The sequence below is a fragment of the Mauremys reevesii genome, linkage group 8, assembly GCF_016161935.1.
Source record: "Mauremys reevesii isolate NIE-2019 linkage group 8, ASM1616193v1, whole genome shotgun sequence".
In the NCBI taxonomy this organism is placed as follows: Eukaryota; Metazoa; Chordata; order Testudines; family Geoemydidae; genus Mauremys; species Mauremys reevesii.
In genome coordinates, this window is record NC_052630.1 from 5,014,020 (window position 1) to 5,035,394 (window position 21,375).

At 45.4% G+C, this 21,375-nt stretch overlaps 1 protein-coding gene across 7 annotated transcripts in view; it reads right to left on the bottom strand.

Annotated features, from left to right (window-relative positions):
- Nucleotides 1–21,375, bottom strand: part of GRIA1 (glutamate ionotropic receptor AMPA type subunit 1) — a 159,940-nt gene that overhangs the window by 58,169 nt on the left and 80,396 nt on the right. For all 7 annotated transcript variants that reach the window (XR_005583659.1, XM_039484516.1, XM_039484517.1 and 4 more), the window contains 5 exons: nucleotides 19,056–19,295; nucleotides 16,847–17,031; nucleotides 11,516–11,569; nucleotides 2,290–2,451; nucleotides 748–915 (listed from right to left, as the gene is read on the bottom strand). Coding sequence is in view for 6 of the 7 variants with exons in the window: in XM_039484516.1 (XP_039340450.1) it covers nucleotides 748–915; nucleotides 2,290–2,451; nucleotides 11,516–11,569; nucleotides 16,847–17,031; nucleotides 19,056–19,295 (809 nt within the window). In the remaining variant the exon portion in view is untranslated. The remainder of the gene's footprint in view (nucleotides 1–747; nucleotides 916–2,289; nucleotides 2,452–11,515; nucleotides 11,570–16,846; nucleotides 17,032–19,055; nucleotides 19,296–21,375) is intronic.

Genomic DNA, 21,375 nt, shown 5'->3' on the forward strand with positions numbered 1-21,375 from the left:
TCAGGGACATACTCCTGTTGAAGTGTCTTGAAGAAGTAAAGAAACAATTAAACTTAACCCCCTGTGTGAAATGTTGCGCGGTAGGGGCTGTCCATAAATTATGTTACACACTTTTCAGTGATTTTCAAGACCCACCCACCCCTTGTAATACTGTTACACTGAAACAAACATGTAAAATAACCCCTAATGTATTATGTAATTTATGGACATTGCCTTAGTGTATGCAGTATAATCGTCACAGCATAATTGTCTAAGAACCAGTGTCATTCTGCTGAGAACCTAAATCTTAATAAAAAGGATCAAGCAAACTCAAAGCTTCCATCCCAAACAGCGTGTCATATAGTGACATCTGTCTATCTTTGGCTGTGTTTTTATAAAATGCCTATTGCCACCATGTGAGATGTATGTGTTTCATATGGGGTTTTTTTTTAATCAAAAGGAGGCAAAATTCTGATTGTTTTGATCAAATTTTGCTTCAAGGATTCTGGTTGTTCAAGCCCAAAATGCACTATTAAATTCAAAGGAGTAATTGAACCAGAAACATGCTTTGCCAAAAGCCATTGCATCTCTAACAGCTCTGCCTGCAAGCTGCAAAGAGCAGTATATCCTACTTCTTGGCTGTTGTAGCATTTCTCTTGGTACGCATTAGCCCCTCAGAACTGTCCTCCATAGGGTCTCGCTCAAGGAGCATCCAAAAAGCAAAGCATTGCTTCTTTCTGCAAAGGGCTGCCCAGATTGGTTTCTGACCTGCTGCAGAGCTCTCTGAATGTCAATTCCTTGGCCCCAGGGAACGGCTGGATTTGCAAGGCAGTCTCCAGCATTCCCACGACGGGAGATGTCAATCCGCTGCCTTCGCAGGCTCTGGAAAGCCTCCGCCATCACCCGAACTCCATCGTAAGTAAGAGCAGAGGTGTACTAGAAAAGGAACATGGAGAGGCATGTTGTCTGTTAGGGGGAGTTGATCTTACAGTTATCTGTCGGTTCTTCTCCCAAAAATAAAATAGAGTTACCAGAAGTTCTCATCCAAAGCCTCACATTATTGTTGCAAGACGATTTATTCTATTTTCAACCTTCCATTTAATAATTTTCCGTACAATAGCATCTGGCTTCCTGTAATCTCCAATGTCTTGTTGACTCCTTGTTTCCAAGAAGACTCTAGACAAGAACATAATTTCCTGCTGCAGAGCTAAAAGGACTTGCAGTCTTAGCCTCCTGTTCTCCTACCTCAATTGCCTTTAGAATGACCATCTCTCCTTTCCAGAGAAAAGTACCTTAGTCATAATGCCTGAAGAGTGCTTAGTCTTAACAGACCCATTACCCAAGTCTTTCCACTTAGGTCATACTGGCCTTCAAATAAATTGTTAAGGGCTACTTTGTGTGAGGCATGAAATTTCAGGTGCATGAAAATAAATTAACAAACCACTCATGGTAGTCATATACAGATGCCAAGCCTTCCTCCTCTCCCTGCCCCCGCTTTTTAAAAAATAATATGTTGATTAAAACAGAAACTATGGCGGCCAGGGAAAAACCATAAACTAGACTGTGACTATTAAGAATTAAGGCTGGTGTTCACTTTCTCATAATAACCTACTTCAATTGTTTGTAACTTTTTCAGAGAAATTTCTTTAGGGTTGAAATTCCCCCTGCTGGGTTTTTGCCCCAAAGAGTCAAAGTGTGTGTGTGTGTGTGTGTGTGTGTGTGTGTGTGTGTGTGTGTGTGTGTGTGTGTGTGTGTGTGTGTTTAAATTTTAGAAAAAATTGTTCAGCCACTTCGGAGTTCTGTTAGAAATAAAATATTTATGTCCTATATTGCATATACTGATTTGAAATATTCTGCATCTGTGACAACATCTGAATGGATTTTGTTTACACATGAGATATAATAAGCAAGCCAAGGTTTAAAGAAATTAGCCAGGCTTTTTTTTATAAAAGTGCCAAGGGATCCTTAACTTCCACCTTTAACCGGCAGAAGAACTGGGCAAAAGAGACCTCAGCTATACACATCTCACTGAAGAGAACATTTCTAAGAGAATAGCTGTTACTTCCTAGTATTACAGTGACAGATCCGGGTAGGAGATTGAGATGCTGGAAAAAAGGTTGTGTTCACAAACATGTTAGCTGGCACGTTTGAATTAACATGTTTTTAAATGCAAACTTTTTTCCAAGTCTACGCAAAGCCGAAGTTCTGGACTGGGAACTAAACTCTTGAGCTTCCAATTGAGAGGTGAGAATGCTAGCAAGTGAGTTCCACGGACGCTACCTAAAACAAATAGCTTTCAATACCACTTGCCTTTGGCTTCTTCCAGTCAACTCGAGGATGTTCCCTGGCATCACTGTTCTTCCACTGTTGCATGATCCTTGCTGGAACGGTGTCCGTGTAATTCACCAGCTGGAAGCCGGTCACATTTGCTCCACTCTCCTTAAATTTTACCAGGTCAATGTCCATGAATCCCTAACGGAGGAGAGAAATAAAAGGAGAGGGTCACTGGAAAGGACACAGGCCTGGAGAAAATGGTTTATTTAGAAATAATGGGATGTCCTGTCTCTGGGTGGATAGTTCTTGGATTTCAGGAAACTTCTGTATCCATTAATGTGGCAACAAATGTAGCCATCCTTCCTTCTCTCCAAAATCCTGAATTCAAACCAAAGTTTCTCCTTGAGTTAAACTGAATGAATTTCCTTTTCTGCATAGCCAACAGAGAATGCCTGAGTTGGATGACGACATGCATTTCAATGCAGAAACATTAACAGGCACAGTAACAAGAGCACATTTTCATTAGAGGAGGTTAAATAATGGAAAAAATTATTCCCAAATAATGATTCAATAAATGTGCCAAATTTTGCAGGGAGTAGTGGTTGCAACAAATTATTCAGCCAGCTCTAACTTTTATGCACTCAATCAAACATCAATGGATGGATAATTCACTTTCAAATTATGGTCTTTAAAAGAAGGAGACCTGATGGAACAATAATCTTTCAGTAGAGCAAGAGGTAAATATTCATATTAACCCTGTCACAGGAACAGATCTGTTAAAACACTGTCAGGTTATAAGATTTTTGTAATTTTTATTAAAAAAAAGTTACCTACATTTTTTTTACTCTTTGAAAGATTTCAACTGAAGCCTATTTCTTTATTGGTTTTTTCCCCTACGTCCCTCACACAAGTATATGTGTGTGCGCCCATACAAATACACACACAATTGTAGAGTTACTCACAAGGGCTGCACTGCCAATGTTGATTTGATTTTTTAAAGAAAACCATTGAATCATTCTTTATGAAATAAAATCAAATAAAGAACCAGACGGACTTTGCAGGCAGCTATAAGGGGGTGGGGGGAGAGGGGGAAACAGGTCAAATCTGAGGCCTTCTAACTTTGACAATATTCCCTTTAAGACCCAATATATGATGGACCAGATTCTGGCTCCCCCATGCTCTCTTGGGGCTAACATGGAGCCAACAGGCAGAACTACAGTGCTGGTGCTTCCTGGGTGCACATGAGTAAAAGCATCACCCACACCACTAGCCATTCTGCAAGGAGCGTGGCTGGGTAGGGCAGGGCGGTGTTAGGGACAGAACATGCTGCACCCCCAAAATGGAGGAGTAGGGGCTGCTGTTCAGCTCGTTCGCCAATATTCCCCTCCCCTCCAGACTGTGCCAGTCGCCTGTATTCTTCGCAGGCACCTCAGCATCCGGGATTCTCCTCCCCCATCTCTTGACACTTCTCATGCTGCTGTGACATATGCAGCCAAAATACAGCCCCCTCTCCGCTCACCAAAACCTGGAACATAGGCGATAAAAAATGGTGCTCTCTGACAGCCTGCTGCAGAGCCAACGTAAAGACTCTCATCAGCTTCAATGGGCTTTGGATCAGGCCCTTAAATGGAAATAATTAAAGGAACAGGCTGATTGCAAGAACAAGAGATGAGAGGCTATGTCTGACTAAGGAGAGTTGCTTTAAAGACCCCTTCTCTTCCAGCTTTGTGTCAACAAATTTAGTATCCATCTGCTGGCTCATTTGGATTTAGAGGTACATATTCTGTACAGATGCTTTAAAAAAGTTGTTTTATTTTGCTCCTAAGCGTAGTGGTCTAGGTAAAAAATGTTATTTTATGAGACACGAATTCCTCAGAATGGTAAGTTAGTATATTTCAATCCCCTTTGTTGTCTCCAACGTAGGGGTTTCAGAAACCCAGGGCTGTGACAAATGAATAGGGAATGCAGCGGAATACTGTCTGACTGTCCCCGGGTTCAGAAAACGTGTCTTAGTAGATCACCAGCTGGCTATCCATGGCTGTAGCCAAATTACACTGTCATTTGGCTTCTGGGATGTGCTCAGGGTCAAAAAAAATCCATCAAAGGAAACCCTTGCCTGAAAGCAGCTCGTAGCTGGGTATCACCAGCTTCTCTTCAGGAAGACCATAAAAGCATGAAGAAAAGTCCAAGGTTGGAGCAAGGCACCAGCAGGAAGACACTACTGGGATCTTAGAAGCGTCTCCAAAAACAGGCAGAAAGTGGGCAGGGCATGAAATGGCTTTGGAAACTGGCTAGATGGCGGTGCCTGAGAATAGTGTCCTGTCCCCTTTATGTTTCCTCCCCTTCTGCCTAAAGGGAGTATTGTTTATATATATTTATATAAATAAAATAAAAAAGCAATGCAAAAACAAAACAGAAACTAAATGTGAGTTAATGGAATTCACCCTGCAGAGCAGGAATCCTCTGCAGAATCGGGAGTAAGATTGAAAGCTTGGGGGAAAAGAAAAGAAAAGAAAAGAAAAGAAAAGAAAACATTGTCTTTAAAATTTATTTAACTTCCTTCCCAACATAATTTCTAGGGTAGGTCTCTGTGTGTGGACAGTTTCAGAGAATTTTAGGCCAGAAAGGATCACTAGATCATCTATTCTGACCTCTTGTATAGTATGGGTCATTTAATTTCACCCAGTTACCCCTGTATTGTGGACTCAGTGTTTCCAGATCTGTGCTTGAGCGTCCACACGCATGCATCCGACGAAGTGGGTATTCACCCACGAAAGCTCATGCTCCAAAACGTCTGTTAGTCTATAAGGTGCCACAGGACTCTTTGCTGCTTTCACACTAACTTGTGCATCTGGGTTGACCCTTGCTAGATCTGGGTTTCAGAGCCATGTTAATGTGTCCATGCTGCACTATGTGGAATTTCTGACTTGGGTCTGACATTTGACCTTCATTCACACTGCCAAATGACAGGATTGGATCCGAGTCACAGCAAGACTTGGGCTCTGACCCACCCTCCGTAGCAGAAGCCTAGGAGCCGCGTCCCGAGAGCTTGCTGACGCAAGTAGACTGATTTGGGGGGGGGGGGGGGAGGAAGGAGGTTCAGGCTCAAACCTAAGTCAACGCTCAGGCTTCGCATGTGGTGCAGACAGACTCTAAGTGACTTTCCCAAGACCCTACAGAGCCAGAGGCTGAACCCAGATCTCCTGAGATGCAGTTGAGTGCTTTAGCGTGCTTTTTGCTTATGTGAAACTTTACAAAGCAAAACGATTGTTTCCAAATTATGGTAAATCAGACAGGTCCGGCTGAATTTAAAGTAGCACCTGTCATCGCAAGGTGCTGGGGATTCACTCTGAAGGCAACAAGATGCAAGGTGTTTCAAAACGAGATATGCCTGGTGTCTCCTGTTATCTTTGGGACTCTCCCCATTCCCGTCACTGTGTATTAATGAAGGGGCTATTTCTGAAGGAGGCCATCTGCCCAAGTCCCTTTCCAAAATGACTTCCAACAGAAGCTGCCTTCTTCTCTGCCACACAATCATTAATGTGTCAGCTCTGATTACGAGAGCAAACTATACCTGTCCTCACTGTAACATAAAAGGAGAGACAGAGGGAGAAAGAGATGGACTGAAAGAAAGTGAGGGAAAGAGGCAGAGGCACCATCACATAGAAACACTGATCCTCCAGTGTCCTCAATCTGCTGCAAAGCAGGCGTTACCATGGTTGGGATCTAGCCCCCTGAGGATTGCCTCAAAAAGGGAATCTTTGAGCAGCATGCAGGAACTGTAATGGCTCCTATGCCACCTCCCTGCCAGCTTCCTACACCGAAGAGAGACGGAGGCATGGCTGAGGAGTTCCTACACCTCAGTGATCCCTGAATGGTGGCATAACATAGAGCAACCTTTAGGGGGCTCTACATTGTAAAAGCAGACTAGCCTGCCACACATATTTTCACCAATCCCATCCTGAGCTGTGCTGGCTGCAAGGAGGCCAGGGTCTAGGAACAGAGGAAGAGGGGAATTTTGTTTCTGGAAGAAACTGGAGTCTGAATGCAAAAGAAAATTGCTGACCAGAGATGTCAAATGAGTCCTTTACTCTTCTCACTGCAAAGAATGTAGATTTTGTTACAGTTCTGACCAGAATAATCCATAATCTCTGGATCTATTCCACCCTCAAAGCACAACAAAACTGAGGGGAACCACACCGCAAAAACGAACACATTAAAAACAATTAATATGTGCAGTCATATTAATGACAATTTGAATCACACATGATGGTGACGTGGGCCATAAAGCTTTTATTGGCATGTGTTTCTCCTATTAAACCATGGTAAGCTTGCTCCTCACAAGGGAATTATGCAGAGTATCTTAAATGAGCATGGATAAAACCTCCATAGTACACCCCAGCACCATGTTTTACGTGGTATATACCCAATAAGAACATAATAAGAACATAAGAAAGGCCGTACCAGGTCAGACCAAAGGTCCATCTAGCCCAGTATCTGTCTACCGACAGTGGCCAATGCCAGGTGCCCCTGAGGGAGTGAACCTAACAGGCAATGATCAAGTGATCTCTCTCCTGCCATCCATCTCCATTCTCTGACGAACAGAGGCTAGGGACACCATTCCTTACCCATCCTGGCTAATAGCCATTTATGGACTTAGCCACCATGAATTTATCCAGTCCCCTTTTAAACATTGTTATAGTCCTAGCCTTCACAACCTCCTCAGGTAAGGAGTTCCACAAGTTGCCTGTGCACTGCGTGAAGAAGAACTTCCTTTTATTTGTTTGAAACCTGCTGCCTATTAATTTCATTTGGTGACCCCTAGTTCTTGTATTATGGGAATAAGTAAATAACTTTTCCTTATCCACTTTCTCAACATCACTCATGATTTTATATACCTCTATCATGTCCCCCCTTAGTCTCCTCTTTTCCAAACTGAAGAGTCCCAGCCTCTTTAATCTTTCCTTATATGGGACCCTCTCTAAACCCCTAATCATTTTAGTTGCTCTTTTCTGAACCTTTTCTAGTGCTAGAATATCTTTTTTGAGGTGAGGAGACCACATCTGTACACAGTATTTGAGATGTGGGCGTACCATGGATTTATATAAGGGCAATAATATATTCTCAGTCTTATTCTCTATCCCCTTTTTAATGATTCCTAACATAACATAAAAGCTATCTTAGAATGTCCAGTCTTTAGGCACCTCATTGATAAATATATTGTCTCTTTCTTCTGTATAGCAAAGCTGACTCATAAGTTCAGCTGTACAGACCTCTCAGAGAGAGGAAACATCTAACTGACAATTTTAGAAACTTAAAGATACCCCAAATACCTCTTTCCAACATAATAACATAGTGTTCACAAAGCATGTAGCCTTGGAAACTTTATCAGGACCAGAAGCCAGTGCTGTAAATACCCCCACTGGAAATCTGCCAGGACATTGGACTTTAAACCAGTTACTGGTGTGGTTTGAATAGAGGGGATCATGCATCTCCGACCAGTAACGATTTGGGGAGAAGGAAGGGTTAAATTAAAAAGGAATCTTGCTGAAGCTGCTCAGAGGTTTAGAATGTTAGAATTTTTGCTCCATGTGAGACGGATTAGTGGGGCAGTCAAAGGTATGTGATAAATGCAGTTTAGCATATTCTAAATAGGTTCTTATACCACAGTTATCACCACAGGGGCTGAGCGCCTGAACCTTATCACATGGACATCATCACACTACCACAGCCACACATATGGCCATATGGGAAATACTGAGTATCATACAGCCTTCTGGAGAGCGGATCTCAGCCTGTACATTGAAAACTGTGTTCTCTAGTGTCACACTGATAGGTGCTGATGCAACAACATGGGAAAAATTCTTACCTCTGCTAAACTAGAGAAACTGAATTGATTTTCGCCTTCACTGCCACCCTGGGATACTCTGTCCCACACACTCACCCAACCATTTCCAAGCCAGGGCATTTTCTGCCAAAATAATCTAGGCTGATGCTCACAAAAGAAAGAACACTTTAGGTGGCAGTTGTCCTTAATGTTTTACCTTTTAGACAGGCCACACAAGTGTCACTTATTTTTAGACAAAGATTCTCCTCTGCCTGACAGAGACCTGATGATCTGCCACTACTGACAGTGGCCAAGTTAAATCCCTTGCATAAGAGATGGAGAAACATGAATCCAAGGTTACGCAAAATGTTAACAATGTCAAAAGAAATGAATCCCAGGGGTTTCTAAGCTTACTTCTCTGATACTATTGGTTGTGCTCCTCTCTCTGACTTGATAGGCTGATGCTTTTAAAGACAAAAAACAGAACTTAAAAAATAAGGCCCACAAAAACAAACAGTTCCTCTACTGGCCAAGCCTTCTTGAGCTCTAAAAAGAAGAAAACACAAAAATACTTTGTACAGGCAAACCTGACTCAACATCGGAGCAGCTCCTCAGTGCTGTAAGCCAGCCAGCATAGCTCGTGGAGCTATACTGATTTAAACCAGGTGAGGATCACGTTTTCGCGGGTTTGCTCAGATGCAGAACAGTTTCATTTTAATTATGAACACAAAGAGGCAATTTTCTCAAGCGGAAAGCAGCCATTTTGGGGGCGGGGGGAAGCTAATTTTGCAATGAAAATACCAATTTTCCTGCGCCAATGCTTGTAAAATTAAACTCAGTATTTTTGGTGCAGCTTTACTGACAGCTAGAGCAGGGCAAACGACTATTGATTCATCGAAGTGAGCTCTTTTTTCCTGTTCATCACTTGTCTAATGCCCCACAGGTGGGGGACCATTACCCTAGAAGAACGTAGCTGTATAGCAAAGCTGTTTGTTATCACCTTTCAGCATCAGGAGCCATGCGCTAGGATCCAGGAGCGCACACTATGCACGACACGTACAGCCACGGCGGACATGCTCCCGAAAAGCTTACTCAATCTGCAGACCGGCTGGAAAATGAAGCCTTTTTTTCAGCATACATTATTTATGGTCCATGCTGGCTGAGTAGGAAGCCTGCTCATAGCCAGCTCCAATCCCTCTGCCCTTGTGCACAGATTAAGAAAACAAACTACCTATAGCAGAAGATTCTGCCTTCTGCCTAGAGAGTGTGTGACAGAGACATAGCTCAACAGTGAGAGGGAGCTGGAAGTTTTTTCTGTCTTAGGTACTTATATGCTCCCTGTGACAGGTCTTGGTCTTTGTAACTGCAGCAGGTCCAGTGCCCTGTGCCAGAGCAGCTGCTCCCAGCTGGGCCAATTAAAGGGACAGGGCTACACCTGGGTTGTAAAGGGGTCCCAGGGTGTCTTAGTGAGAAGAGAGCTGGAAGGGAACAGGACTGGATGTGAGATGGCACTGTCTGAGGGAGGGTGAGCCAGGGAGATGCAGGAGCAAGATTGCCAGAGTTCTGGGGAAAGCCTGAGATGTGAAGGGTGAGCTGAGGACCTGGTTTGTTTATTTGTGAAGTTAGACGCTAAAAGTGCCTTAGAGAGACTGTGGGTCTGGCTGTGAGTCATTTGACAGCTGGCAAGAATCCCTACCTTACCACAACCCTCATTCCTGCACTTGAGTGCCTCCATCTTTAATGTATTTAGCCTCACCCCTGTGAGGAAGGGAAGTGCCAACATGGTTCTATTCCCTGTTCTGCCACTGGACTATTGGATGGTCTTGGATAAGTCATGTCGCAGCTCAGTGCCTCAGTTTCCCCACCTGTAAAATGGGTATAGTGCTACTGACCTCACTTGTAAAGCCCTTGGATATCTACTGATGGTAAGAGCTAGGTGTTGTTTTATTCACCATCCCCATTTGGCCACACACACACTTTAAGTCCATAAGCAGCCTGAATAACGTTATTCCAGGTAAGCTCTTTAGTAAGTGTATGCAGGATTGGGACCTAACCAATTTAACATAATAATAAAAAATCAAATACTGAATAAAAGCTGCAGTTAGTTGCCTCTCTAAAACTTGCATCCTTCCTCCAGTGGAACATTAGCATTTTAACTCTAATTATATTGTCTCCACTGAGTGCAGGGTCAGTACCGGGCCAGAATGGGGTAATTATGTGTCCATTTTTGTCTTGTAAATTATAGTGTTATTCAGGGACTGAAAAAAGGCATTTAATTGGTAGTTTAAAGTTTAATTATCAAAGGCCTGATGGTACCTTTTCACAGAAGGAGATGCAGGAGAGCAAAAACTCTATAAACACTGCACAAGCTTGCCTGGCTGACCCAGGAACCCCCTGCTCCCTTCAGAGGGGATGGGATGTGGCCTGCAATTTGGAGGTGTCAGGGGACTTGGGAAAGCACAGGACAACCTCATAGATCCAAAGGCTCCTTTCAGGGATGGTCTTTTCCTGCAGGGTCATCCTCCCTGCTCTCGGGGGTATAAGCAGCAAAGCAGAGTTAATTCTCTTCTAACAACACTAGTTCTGGTGTGGCACTACTCTAGTTTCCCTGTGGACATGGGGACAGTGGCAGCTCCCCTCCCGCTACGTCACCGTCTCTCACATCCACAGAGCCCCGATTATAGAATGTGTGCAAAGAAGGGCTTTGGCAAACTCTCAGGGAGCAGGCAACTCACAGCACAGCTGCTGTAACTTTGCCACCATCCACTGTATCCCCCGTCTCTGTTCTCCACCCCAAGAGGGTAGAAACCAGCCCCGGGTCCTCTTTTTGAACACCGGACAGGCCTTCCATAGGACGGTTTTGAGAGCAAGTACACAAACAGTTTCACAGCTATAGGTTATTGGAAGAATAAAGGGATCTCAGCATGTTGCCATTAACAATAGGGGATCAGAAGGCTCCTGGGATTGCTAATGGGATCCAGAATGCTTCATTTCTGGGACACAAATTCAAATGCAGATCAGGTTGGTAGAGAATGAAAGTCATTTCCCTCAGCCGACAGCCACTACCAGGACTAGATGAAACAAGTTGGGAGATCTGAATCCAGAAACCAGCTACCCAGGACACCAAAAATACTACCACAGAATTGGCATTAATTAACATCCTTGTGGCAGCTTGGCAGAGAGGCCAAAGAATGAATGAGTCTGGAGACAAAACAATCTTCTCACCCCTGGAAATAGTCTCACCACATCAGGGCTGACACGCCGTGGGAGGGACGCTCGTATTTTTGGTACCCAGACGATGGAGAAATAAAGGTCTTCGGTGTCTATGACCATTAAAGCTGGATCTTTTCACAGGCACAATATTCACTAACAACAAGAAAATACCAAGCAGAAAACCCACGAAAGAGGCAATAAGAAAAACAGTTTTCAACTCACCAAATTTGCTAGAATGTAGTGGTATCCGATCCCATTTTTTTCAAGCTTGATGATCTGTAATGTCAAAAATGTTTCATTTAGAACATAGTTTATGCTAACAAATAAAGAGAGCATGGTTTAGCTGGTTACCGCCTGCCCCATAATTCCCTTCCCGGTTATGCTTTAAATGAGACAGTTTGTGTGAGAACAGTCACAGTAAAAGGTAGAAGAAGAGCAAAGCCTTCCTAAGTGGTATTAAAGTGCTGTGAGATCAGCATCTGCAAGTATGAAATGGGGCAAAACACGTTCATCCACCATATCTCACAAGCAAGGAGAGCAGAGTATCTGAGCCTAGAAATATCAGGTGGATTCAGGAGGTGAGACATAGTTGGTTACCATCACCTATAGTAATATAGGGGTACCCATAGGGAACCTATTGTTCTGTGAATGCCAGATAAACACCAAATGTTACTTTCAAACTATTGTATACCTCAAACCACCCATATCTTGCCTGATTCAGACCATGCCAAATTTAGTGCGACTCAGACTTAAGTACTGTAGGCCTGATCCTCTAGTACACTGGGGCTGTCGCAGGCCACTTGCCCAGTGCAAAGCTGCCCTGAGCAGGGGCGGCTCCAGGCACCAGCACGCCAAGCACGTGCATGGGCCGGCAAGCCACTGAGGGCGCTCTGCTGGTCGCTGCGAGGGCGGCAGGCAGGCTGCCTTCGGTGGCATGCCTGCGGAGGGTCCGCTGGTCCCGCGACTTCAGTGGACCTCCCGCAGGCTGCCACCGAATCTGCGAGACCCGGGACCTCCTGCAGGCAAGCCGCCAAAGGCAGCCTGCCTACCGTGCTTGGGGCGGCAAAATACCTAGAGCCCTGGCCCTGAGTCAAGCAGTCAGTCAATGGAAAATTCCTTTAGTGTGTGTGTTGAGATGATATATGCATGGATACCTAGAGCTCCTGACAGTCTCTCTCCCCTGATTCTTGGGTTGTCTGGGCTCAGTCTGTTTCGATACTTCTTAATCAATATAATTGTTTAAAGCCCTGTAATGTTTTAGAGTTTCCTTGTCAGCAGAAATGTTTCTGTTGCCTTCATTGCTAGCAAATGCACTCTGCTTAATGGCTGATTTTTAGCTACTTCATTTCTCATCGTTTTTGCTTGCTCTGTGGATTCCCACTAGTGGAGTTCAGTTCTAAAGCCAGAGATCACATCACCCTATAATCCAAACCATATACAGAAAAAGCCCAGTTGGTAAAAAAATGAACACCTCGCCCCAAGAGTTGCCAGTTACTGAGGGGAACCATGTGCTGTTTGGACCAGGCATTTTAGCAGGCAAAACACCGCCTCACTTCCATGGTGCTGTGAACTGATTCTGAATTACCAGCAGAACTATCAACACTCAGGTGTCATATGCAAGAATGTTAAACAAAACCAGATAAAGATCTCTGCTGCTATAATTGTCACCAAATATATTTGTAATTATTGAACACTTGTTCCTGTGCAACTGATTCATCTGCCTTAGCCTTTCATAGCAGAAGTGCTCTTGTATAACATTAAAACTTGCCTGACTCCCTATGCTAATATCCCTGCCTCAATTAGCACCGCTGGAGAATACATTTGTTAACACTTTTTGATACAAATAAGTTAGCCTCCGCCACCTTTCACGCGGCACAGTTGTCCTGTGGGAGATCATTAAATATGACTGAAGCAGATGAGTCTGAACTGCTCTAGGTCAGAGTAATCGCTCAGAGGAAGCAGATTTCTTCTATGCACATGCACGCTCAGAGTCACAGGATTTGTGATTCAGTGGCTAGATTTGGGGAACAAAACCAGAACTCTGTGCCCCCTTCTACTTAGTCAATTGAGACACACTTGTTCAGTAAGTCCCCCTCTTCCACGGATGTACCTAGAAACTATCAGAGGTATAAGCAGTGTTTGATATGTGCAAGGGCTTGCCAGGGCTGAGATCCGGCACCGCTAGACGCGGCAGTTCATAGCCCCGTTACCTTTGGCTTGCTGCATCAGTTATGGAAGTCAAAATAATTGCTTGAGCCTCAGCACCTAATTGTTTGAGCCCCGATGCCTTTTTCATTACAAATTAAGCACGGGGCATATGGTGGGACCAGGAGCTACGATCTCATACCCCAATGTCCCCCAGCTATTAAATAGGAGAATAGAGGGTGCTGGTTCCTTGCACCAAATCTGCCCCTATGTTATTTTATTAGGTATCAGAGTCAATGAATTGGAGAGGGATACAGAGCAGCTTTCACTGAGCTGTGAACCTACCAATTCATGCACACAAATTATGCATCTTGCCTCCTGTGTTTTACACAGTTATTTGCTATCTTAATTTATTTTAAAGTGCTTGCTCAGTTCTAATGCTTTTAGACTGGGGCGGCAAGCTGAGGTTATAATAGCATTTATCACTTAGTCTGAACATGGAAAGAGGCAGCGTCGGGCTGCATGCTGATGGCTCGCTTGGGCCATCCAGGTTCCATTACCCACTTCTTAATGGGCAGAGTTTGACATCTATTAGAGAGAAATTCTCTCAGAGAGTGATACAGCGGAGAGGAGAAGTTTCCAGTTACTCATTTTAATGAGCATCAGGGAAGAAATGACATAGTGCTTTGATGGAATGCAAACACTTATTTATCCCACTAAGACAACACAGTATGGCCCAGTGGATATCCTGCCACCAGCCAGCAAGGCTGGCTCATAAAAGATGGTTACATCAGCATAGATAAATCATGCCCTGCAACAGACATGGGTGAGAGAAAAATCAGGTTGGTTTCTCACATGCTTTTAACCCTTGAGTGAAGATTTATTTTAGAACTGAGCTCTTAAGAACTCAGCCACAGTGACTTGAAAGGAGAAAGAGAGCGTGAGTGAGATAGAGACTGATGTTCGAGGGCTGTCCTCTGCTCTCTATTCAAGAGGGACCAAACATTCACAGCCACCAAACAAGAATAACAGGATGGTGTGTGTATGGAGGGGAATGTGCTGAAATACCAGAGAGAGGCTGAGGCGGATGTCTGAACACCTCACGCACAAAGAGAGTGAGACAGAGACAGAAAGTGCAGACATCTGTAAATAGGACTTGCAGGCGCAGTGAGCGAATAGAGCTGCTGACCTCAGGAGCTGAAGTCTTCCCTGTGCATTTGCACGTCATGGAATGACACCCAGGAGCTAGCAGGCCCTGCTGAGGCTGGAATAGGTGGGGTATTTCAGGTCTTGTTTGAAATGCCTTCGCGATCTCTCCATGGGCTCAGGATTAGAATAGCCAGGGACGCTGCTGGTAAAGATGGAACGGAGTGACAAAAGCCTGCCCACTGCTCGCCCTACTATGACAGGTCCTGTCTTATTTTCATGAGCACAAAGACCCTATGCTGTGAGGGTGCTCTATCCAATTGGGTCATATTTCCCAAAGCTCAGTTCCCAGTTAGCCACCAAACTAAGTAAACAGATTTCCAAAAATGCTCACCAGGCTGGGCGTTGAGCACTGGCCCTAAAGCCACGTCTCACCAAGTACAGACTGTCATTTCTATTTGGAAATTCACACTTTTTATTACAAGGGGCACTTCTGAACCTCCTGCCACTGGTGGCCATTTTAGTGGCAAACAACATCATTTAAGTGATCAGGGAGCTTGGGTTCAGAGAAGAGAAGCCAGAAGGCGAGACATTGGAGGTGGGGGACAGAAATTTGTCAGTGAAAAGTTCTGCAGTTTTCTTTTGTACCTACCGAAGTTCACATTTTTGGGGCATTTCATGGAATTGAGGGCAAAGCATAAAAACAAATGAAAATTACAATTTTCAGTTTCAATGTGAAAACTTTTCTTCACCCAAATGAAACTGAATTTATGAATTCAAACTTTATAAATATTGAGGTGTCTCACTATAAAATAGGGCCATTTTGTGTGGTTTCTTTTCAAAGGTGGGTGCATTTTACAAAATTGAAATCACTATGTAAAATCCACAGGCTTTTAAATTTTGTTGTAACTAGTTTGCTCAGCCCTAATTATACAAAAATTCCCTTCTTGCTTCAATATCTGACATGGTTTAAAATCAAAGAAGATTTTTTCTGTGTAACATGAAGACTATGTTTAAGTAGAGAAGCTCTTCAACAAACCAGCATTGAAAGAGAAAGCAAAGAGGTTTTTCTGAACACACTGTAAGAAATGCCCAGACAAGTCCTCATTATTGCTGAAAAGCAGATAAATACTGTAAGAAGTCAACTCAGCAAGGAAGGAAAGATGCTACTGGACTGTTTAAGTGTGTGTCAGATGCTCAGGGAAGGTTGGGTCTTATACGGCTTTAGCCAGATTTTCATTGTCTAGGACATGTCAAGAAGTGCTATGCCTGCTCTGTGGCTAAAGAAAGGACTTTACTCCCCAGAACAGTTAATTTGCCCCCTCTCATGAGCACTATCCTCGTGTAGGGGCAAATCTTACTCTCTCTATTATTATTATTTATGATGTCATAGCACCTAGCAGCCTCAGTCAAGGATTGGGGCCCCATTGTGCTTCACTGAACACCCAGCAAATGAAAGACAACCTTTGCTCCAGGTAATTTACAGTCTAAAGAAGAGACAAGAGAAAATGACAGGTAGCTACAACAAACAGAGGGGGCAGCACAAGATAATGGAGAGACAATTACAACAAGCGTGGTAAGCAGTGGACAACACACCAGCTGTCCAGGCATTGTCAAATGTTTCGTATGCACCATGCAGAGGTGTGGAAGGCCCTAGTAGTAGCTCTGGGGGAAGGAGTTGGGGCTCGATTTGAGGAAACTGAACAGATAGATGCAGGAGAAGTCCTTGTGCATCATTCTGGAGGTGGGCGTGAGGACTGGAGGCAGGGCAGCGAAAGGAGAGATGGGTCAGGGGGTTACCAGCTCTGATGCAGAGATCCATCCCGTTCCCATTTCTGAATCCAGAGGAATAAAATGAAGAATGAAGAGACTAAAAAATTGATAATGTCTGTGCACCGAGACCTTAGGAGTCAGAGGGCTACTCAGAACCACTTCTCTTGGGGTGAGAAAGTTGGTGTATTGGGCTCTGCAAAAGAGTCAGACAATTAGCTGCAGGAAAAATATTGTGGAGCAGCACTGCTGACTCAGCAGCTCTAGAGAAATCCTAGGTTTCCTCCAGCTCTACAATTACTTCTGTATAATAAAGACGAGATGGTTCTGGGCTTAGTGGACCTATCCTGCTGTGATTCACATTCCCTTCATAAGTGCCCTTCTGTAGAGCAGCATGGATAAAGGGAACAAGGAAGAAAACGTATCCAGGCGAAACAACAAGGCCCTTAACACATGCAAGTTCCCTCCCGGAGAGCCTGTTGCCAGCACAACCTTGCCCAGGATGGCGTTCAGCCGCTCTGTCTCGCAGTCCACCACCACCAGCCGTTCCTTTTTCTTCTCCAGCTCCTGGAAGAGCATCCTGTAGCCCTCTTCTGTTGTTGTCAGGATGTTGACAGCTGTCACCTGCCAGTTCTTCTCGGCAGCTGTGTCCAGCACTTTCTGTAGGACTGACAAGCCTGGAGAAAGAGGGGAACAGGGAGGGAGTCAGGATTTAGTTCTTGTGTGTTGGCCTTTCCTTTTTTCCCTTCTCCTGGCAGGGGCAGGAGCCTGTAGTCTTGGGTCATGCAGCACCATGAGACCCCCAGCAAAACTCCAGCAAGCTTTTAAAACTCAAGCATCCTACCTAAGCCGAACTAAGCTATAGTGACTTCTTCTGTGCTTTCTTTCCTACTATTGCAGAACAATAAGATATCATATCCATATTTCACATTTATAAGCCACGCCACTCAGAATAGCCCTCCTCTATCTGTGGCAGGTAGGGCACTGAAGTGGTACCCAGACCTGGGTTCTAATCCTGGCTTTGCCACTAACCTGCTGTTTGACCTTGGGCATGTGATTTCACTTCTGTGTCACTCTTTCCAGTCCTACCCTTTATTGGTTTAGACTGTAAGTGCTTGGGGTCAGGGACTGTCTCGCTATGTGTTTGTACACACAGTGGGGGCCTGATCTCAGTCTGGGACTCCAGGCTGCTGTAATTGATTCTCACTGATTTCCCCTGGATTACCCCTTTTTTGAAGTAGCTGGGAAGTCTGTCAGGGTACTCAGCCAGCTGTAAAGTTTTTTGGGCTCGGGATTACCCTGTATGTCCAAGGTTTTTGTACCTCAGAGGTGGCACTCGCGACTGCAATTTATATAATTATAGTAAACTTCTGCACTTCCAGTGTCAAACACAGATGGTGCTATGGTGACAGCTGTCAGGGCGCACACAGTGCCGACGAGAGGGTGCGGGGGAAGCCAGTACAAATTACTGGGGCCTGGTGGTCCGGAAGGGGGCCCGGGGCCCGGCTTCATCAGCTCTGTTTAGCCAGTTCGCCCTTGCTGCGGGGGGCGGAATTTTTTTTTCACCGGGGCCCAAACCTGCTCTCGGCAGCCCTGCCCTGCACAGATCTAAAGCGTGCCTATTTGAAGTGCACAGTGGGTCCTATAAAATCCAGAGGCTATGCTATGTGTTCTTGAATGCCACCTACGGGCATTTGATCTATTAACTAACTATTTACATATGCACAGAGCACTCCTCTAACAGGTGCCTGGGCATGGTAGACTGAAACAGTGGATTCCAGTTTGTTTGCACAACCTCCTAGGTTCTATGTAAAACAGAAATAATAATCTCATTTACAGATGAACATAGGCAGTAAGTCGGAGATATGGTCACCCTCTAAATGAGATGTGCTTATTCAGCATATTAAGGGTAACAGCACCAAATAAATATATTGCACTCCTGCACTGGGGGAACTTGGAATGCTTTACAAACATCCATCATTTAAGGGCTCACTTGTGTGTTATATGCACAGCCTCGCATTGGAAATGTGTGTAGTTAACGCCAGCGTGAAGGACAGAGGTGTGTACCTGCTGCTGCACTCCTCTGGGAGCTCAACACACATACCCTATCCCCATCCCCCGCTGGCACGGGCAGGCATGGCCCTGCCTCTATCCTTTGTCTCTTGCCGCAGCATGCCCTGCCCGGGGTCCCCGCTCTCCCCTGAGGGCACAGACTGCACTGTGAAAAGCCCTTGTGCACGTGCTCCTGCGTAAGGCCCCACCAAGTCTAAGGCTCACAACACTCCTGTAGTTTCGTAGCCATTTGAGAGATGGGGAAACAGAGACAGAGGGTAAGACACTCGCCAACATCAGACATGGAGTTTATGACAGATCTGAGCAGAGAACCAAGTTGCCTTGTTTTAAACAACAGATCCCACTTCCTTCTATGCATTTATTTACCAGCAGAGCAATGATACTGTCTTTTCATGTTTTGGAAGAAAGGGTTATTAACAGCAAATTTAGTATCTCTATAAATGGTTCCTAGAAGCTCAATGACTCTTGAAAATAGGATCCTGAGCAATCACCTTATTAAATCTAAATCATTGCTCGATTTGATACCCAAACCACTTGTGCTTGGGTTATTTTCCTGAGGGAGTAGTCGTCCGTTCTGCCCAGGGGTGACAAACGGACACGTTCCGCCCACTCTGCCCTTGCCACTCACCCCGGTCAGCATCGTAAATGTACACAAACTTCTGCCAGCTGTAGTACTCGATGATGTTGATGAGGGCGTCCTGAAGCTCTGGGCGCAGCTGGAGGACGAACTGGTTGGAGGTGTCGACGGGGAAGCTGGGCGTTATGAAGCAGACGTGGAGTGCCCCGCAGAAGGACGTGAGCATGTTCACCGTCTTCCTGTCGTAAAACCCAAAGATGGCGTAGACGCCCTTGGAGAACTGCGAGCAGACTGGAAGGGGGAGAAGGAGATGGTCAGTGGAGCTAGGCAAAGAAGCCCAATTTTTGAGGCAAGCCTCTGTTGCTCTGGACTATTCATCCCGCTGTCTGGGCACATAAGCTGGGATAGCCATCCTGCACTGCATTCAGTTAGAGAGCCAGGAGGTGCGGGGATGCTCTGCCCATTAACTCCACACTACTTCTCTAGCGCTGAACTCATCTTAGATGACACTGCGAGGGAGAACGAGTTTGCTGCTCTCCCGCCACTCCCTTGCAGACACTGCTCACGCTAGGATATGAACTGTTGTTTTGAAGAATAATCATTAAAAAATTCATTTTAAAAGACGGTCCCAATAAATCACCCAGGCTCCAGAGAGCACGGAGCGACAGCTGCTTGCTGCTCAAGCTTCTGCCAGAGGAGCGCTGAGTGATAGAGGTGTCAGCCTTGCATCCCACTCACCACCCTCCAAGCCATGGGAGGAGAAATACCATTACAGCTCTCTGGAGGAGAGCACCAGGGCTTTCAGAATCTCTCTCACTCTCTCCAGATTCTTCACCCTCTTCTGCTCTCTCTGCACTACTCAGGGTCACATGGCTCCCAGGGCTGAAGTGGCGGGTGGCCGTTGTGCAGGCAGTGCCTTCTATGGCCTCCCCACAGCAATGGGCCTGGTTCAAACGCTTCCTTTCCCAAGTTTCTGGGGGGCTGCCCAGGGAGCACATGTTCAATTCAAAAATCAAATGTTCTTGAAAGCGAGTCAGCCTCCAGGGCTGCAAGCTGGAGCCTCCAGGGCCACACGTGGTGCCCTGGCTGCAGGCTGGACACCACTGAGATAGAAGATGACACCCTCTGCCACCAGCTAAATTGCACATTTGGAACTCAGGAATCACTGGCTCCCTAGCACTGAGCAAAGGGCAGCTCTGCCACAGGAGAATTGGGGCTTACAGCTTCTGTAGAGGGTGACACAGCCCCACAGATGAGGGTGGGTCATTCCATCTAGTAGAGCGTATTGGCATCCCGACTGGTACAATCTGTACTCCCCACCCCCAAGTCCAGCAAAGCTTGTCAAAGAGCATTGAAGAGTTCAGACCCTGCACTTTGGCAACTGTCCGTAATGTACCTTTGGCCACCACAAACAATATACGGTTACAATACGCACACACTGCATAGATGATACAGTGGCGGCCTGGAAGTTCAGGGTGCGTGTCAGGTAAGGCACAGCTCTTGGTTTCTGATCTCAGCAGTAACTGGTGCTGCTGTGCAGTATGGGAGGTTGCTGTCTCATGTCGATGGCCTCCTCAGGAGAGCAGTTAATGAGATCGTGGGAGCTGCTGGAAAACTGCCTCAAGATTTCAGTGAGGCAGAGAGAGCAGCACACACTGTGGTTGTAAAGCTCAGTCCCAGATACAGTCAGACTTATTTAATATCACTCCTGTTTATGGCACATTCCAGTTATTATCAATACATCTCCAAGCCTGAGGCAGTGAGAGTGACAGCATTTCCTGCTGTCAGAACTCCTGGCACTAGCATTTCCTTCCATTGTCACTCCATGTCTTAAAGACCCCTTGGCAATGACATTTACACTGACTCAAGGCTTTGTGCTGCCCCATGTTAAATAAAGAAGGAGGAGCTGATGTGACAGCTTCATTTTGGGGTCCCCTGGCAAACCCCTGCACGGGTCTCAGGAATCGCATCATCTGCTTCTAGACGGGTGACAGCCAGCGCTGTGTAGTCCATCTGTTCCAAGGAGGACTGATGGTGGGGATCAAATGTCATCCCCAGATAGCCTTACTCCTGAGCTTACCATTGCTCCCTCTCCCCCCGATAAACTCCGTGTCACAGGAATTACCAGACTGGATCAGACCATCCAGCTCTGGAGCCCATCTCAGACAGTGCCCTGCCCCAAATGCTTCAGAGGAAGGTGCAAGAAACCCTGCAGCAGGCAGATGTGGGAGAATCTGCCCCACCCCTATATAAATCTCATCCCACCCCCTAATAGTTAGAGATTGGGAAGGGATGTAAAAGTCCTGATTTCAGGGATGAAACCAAAGTCTCTTTTTGTTGGCATTAACTATGGATATTCTCCTTCCTATGT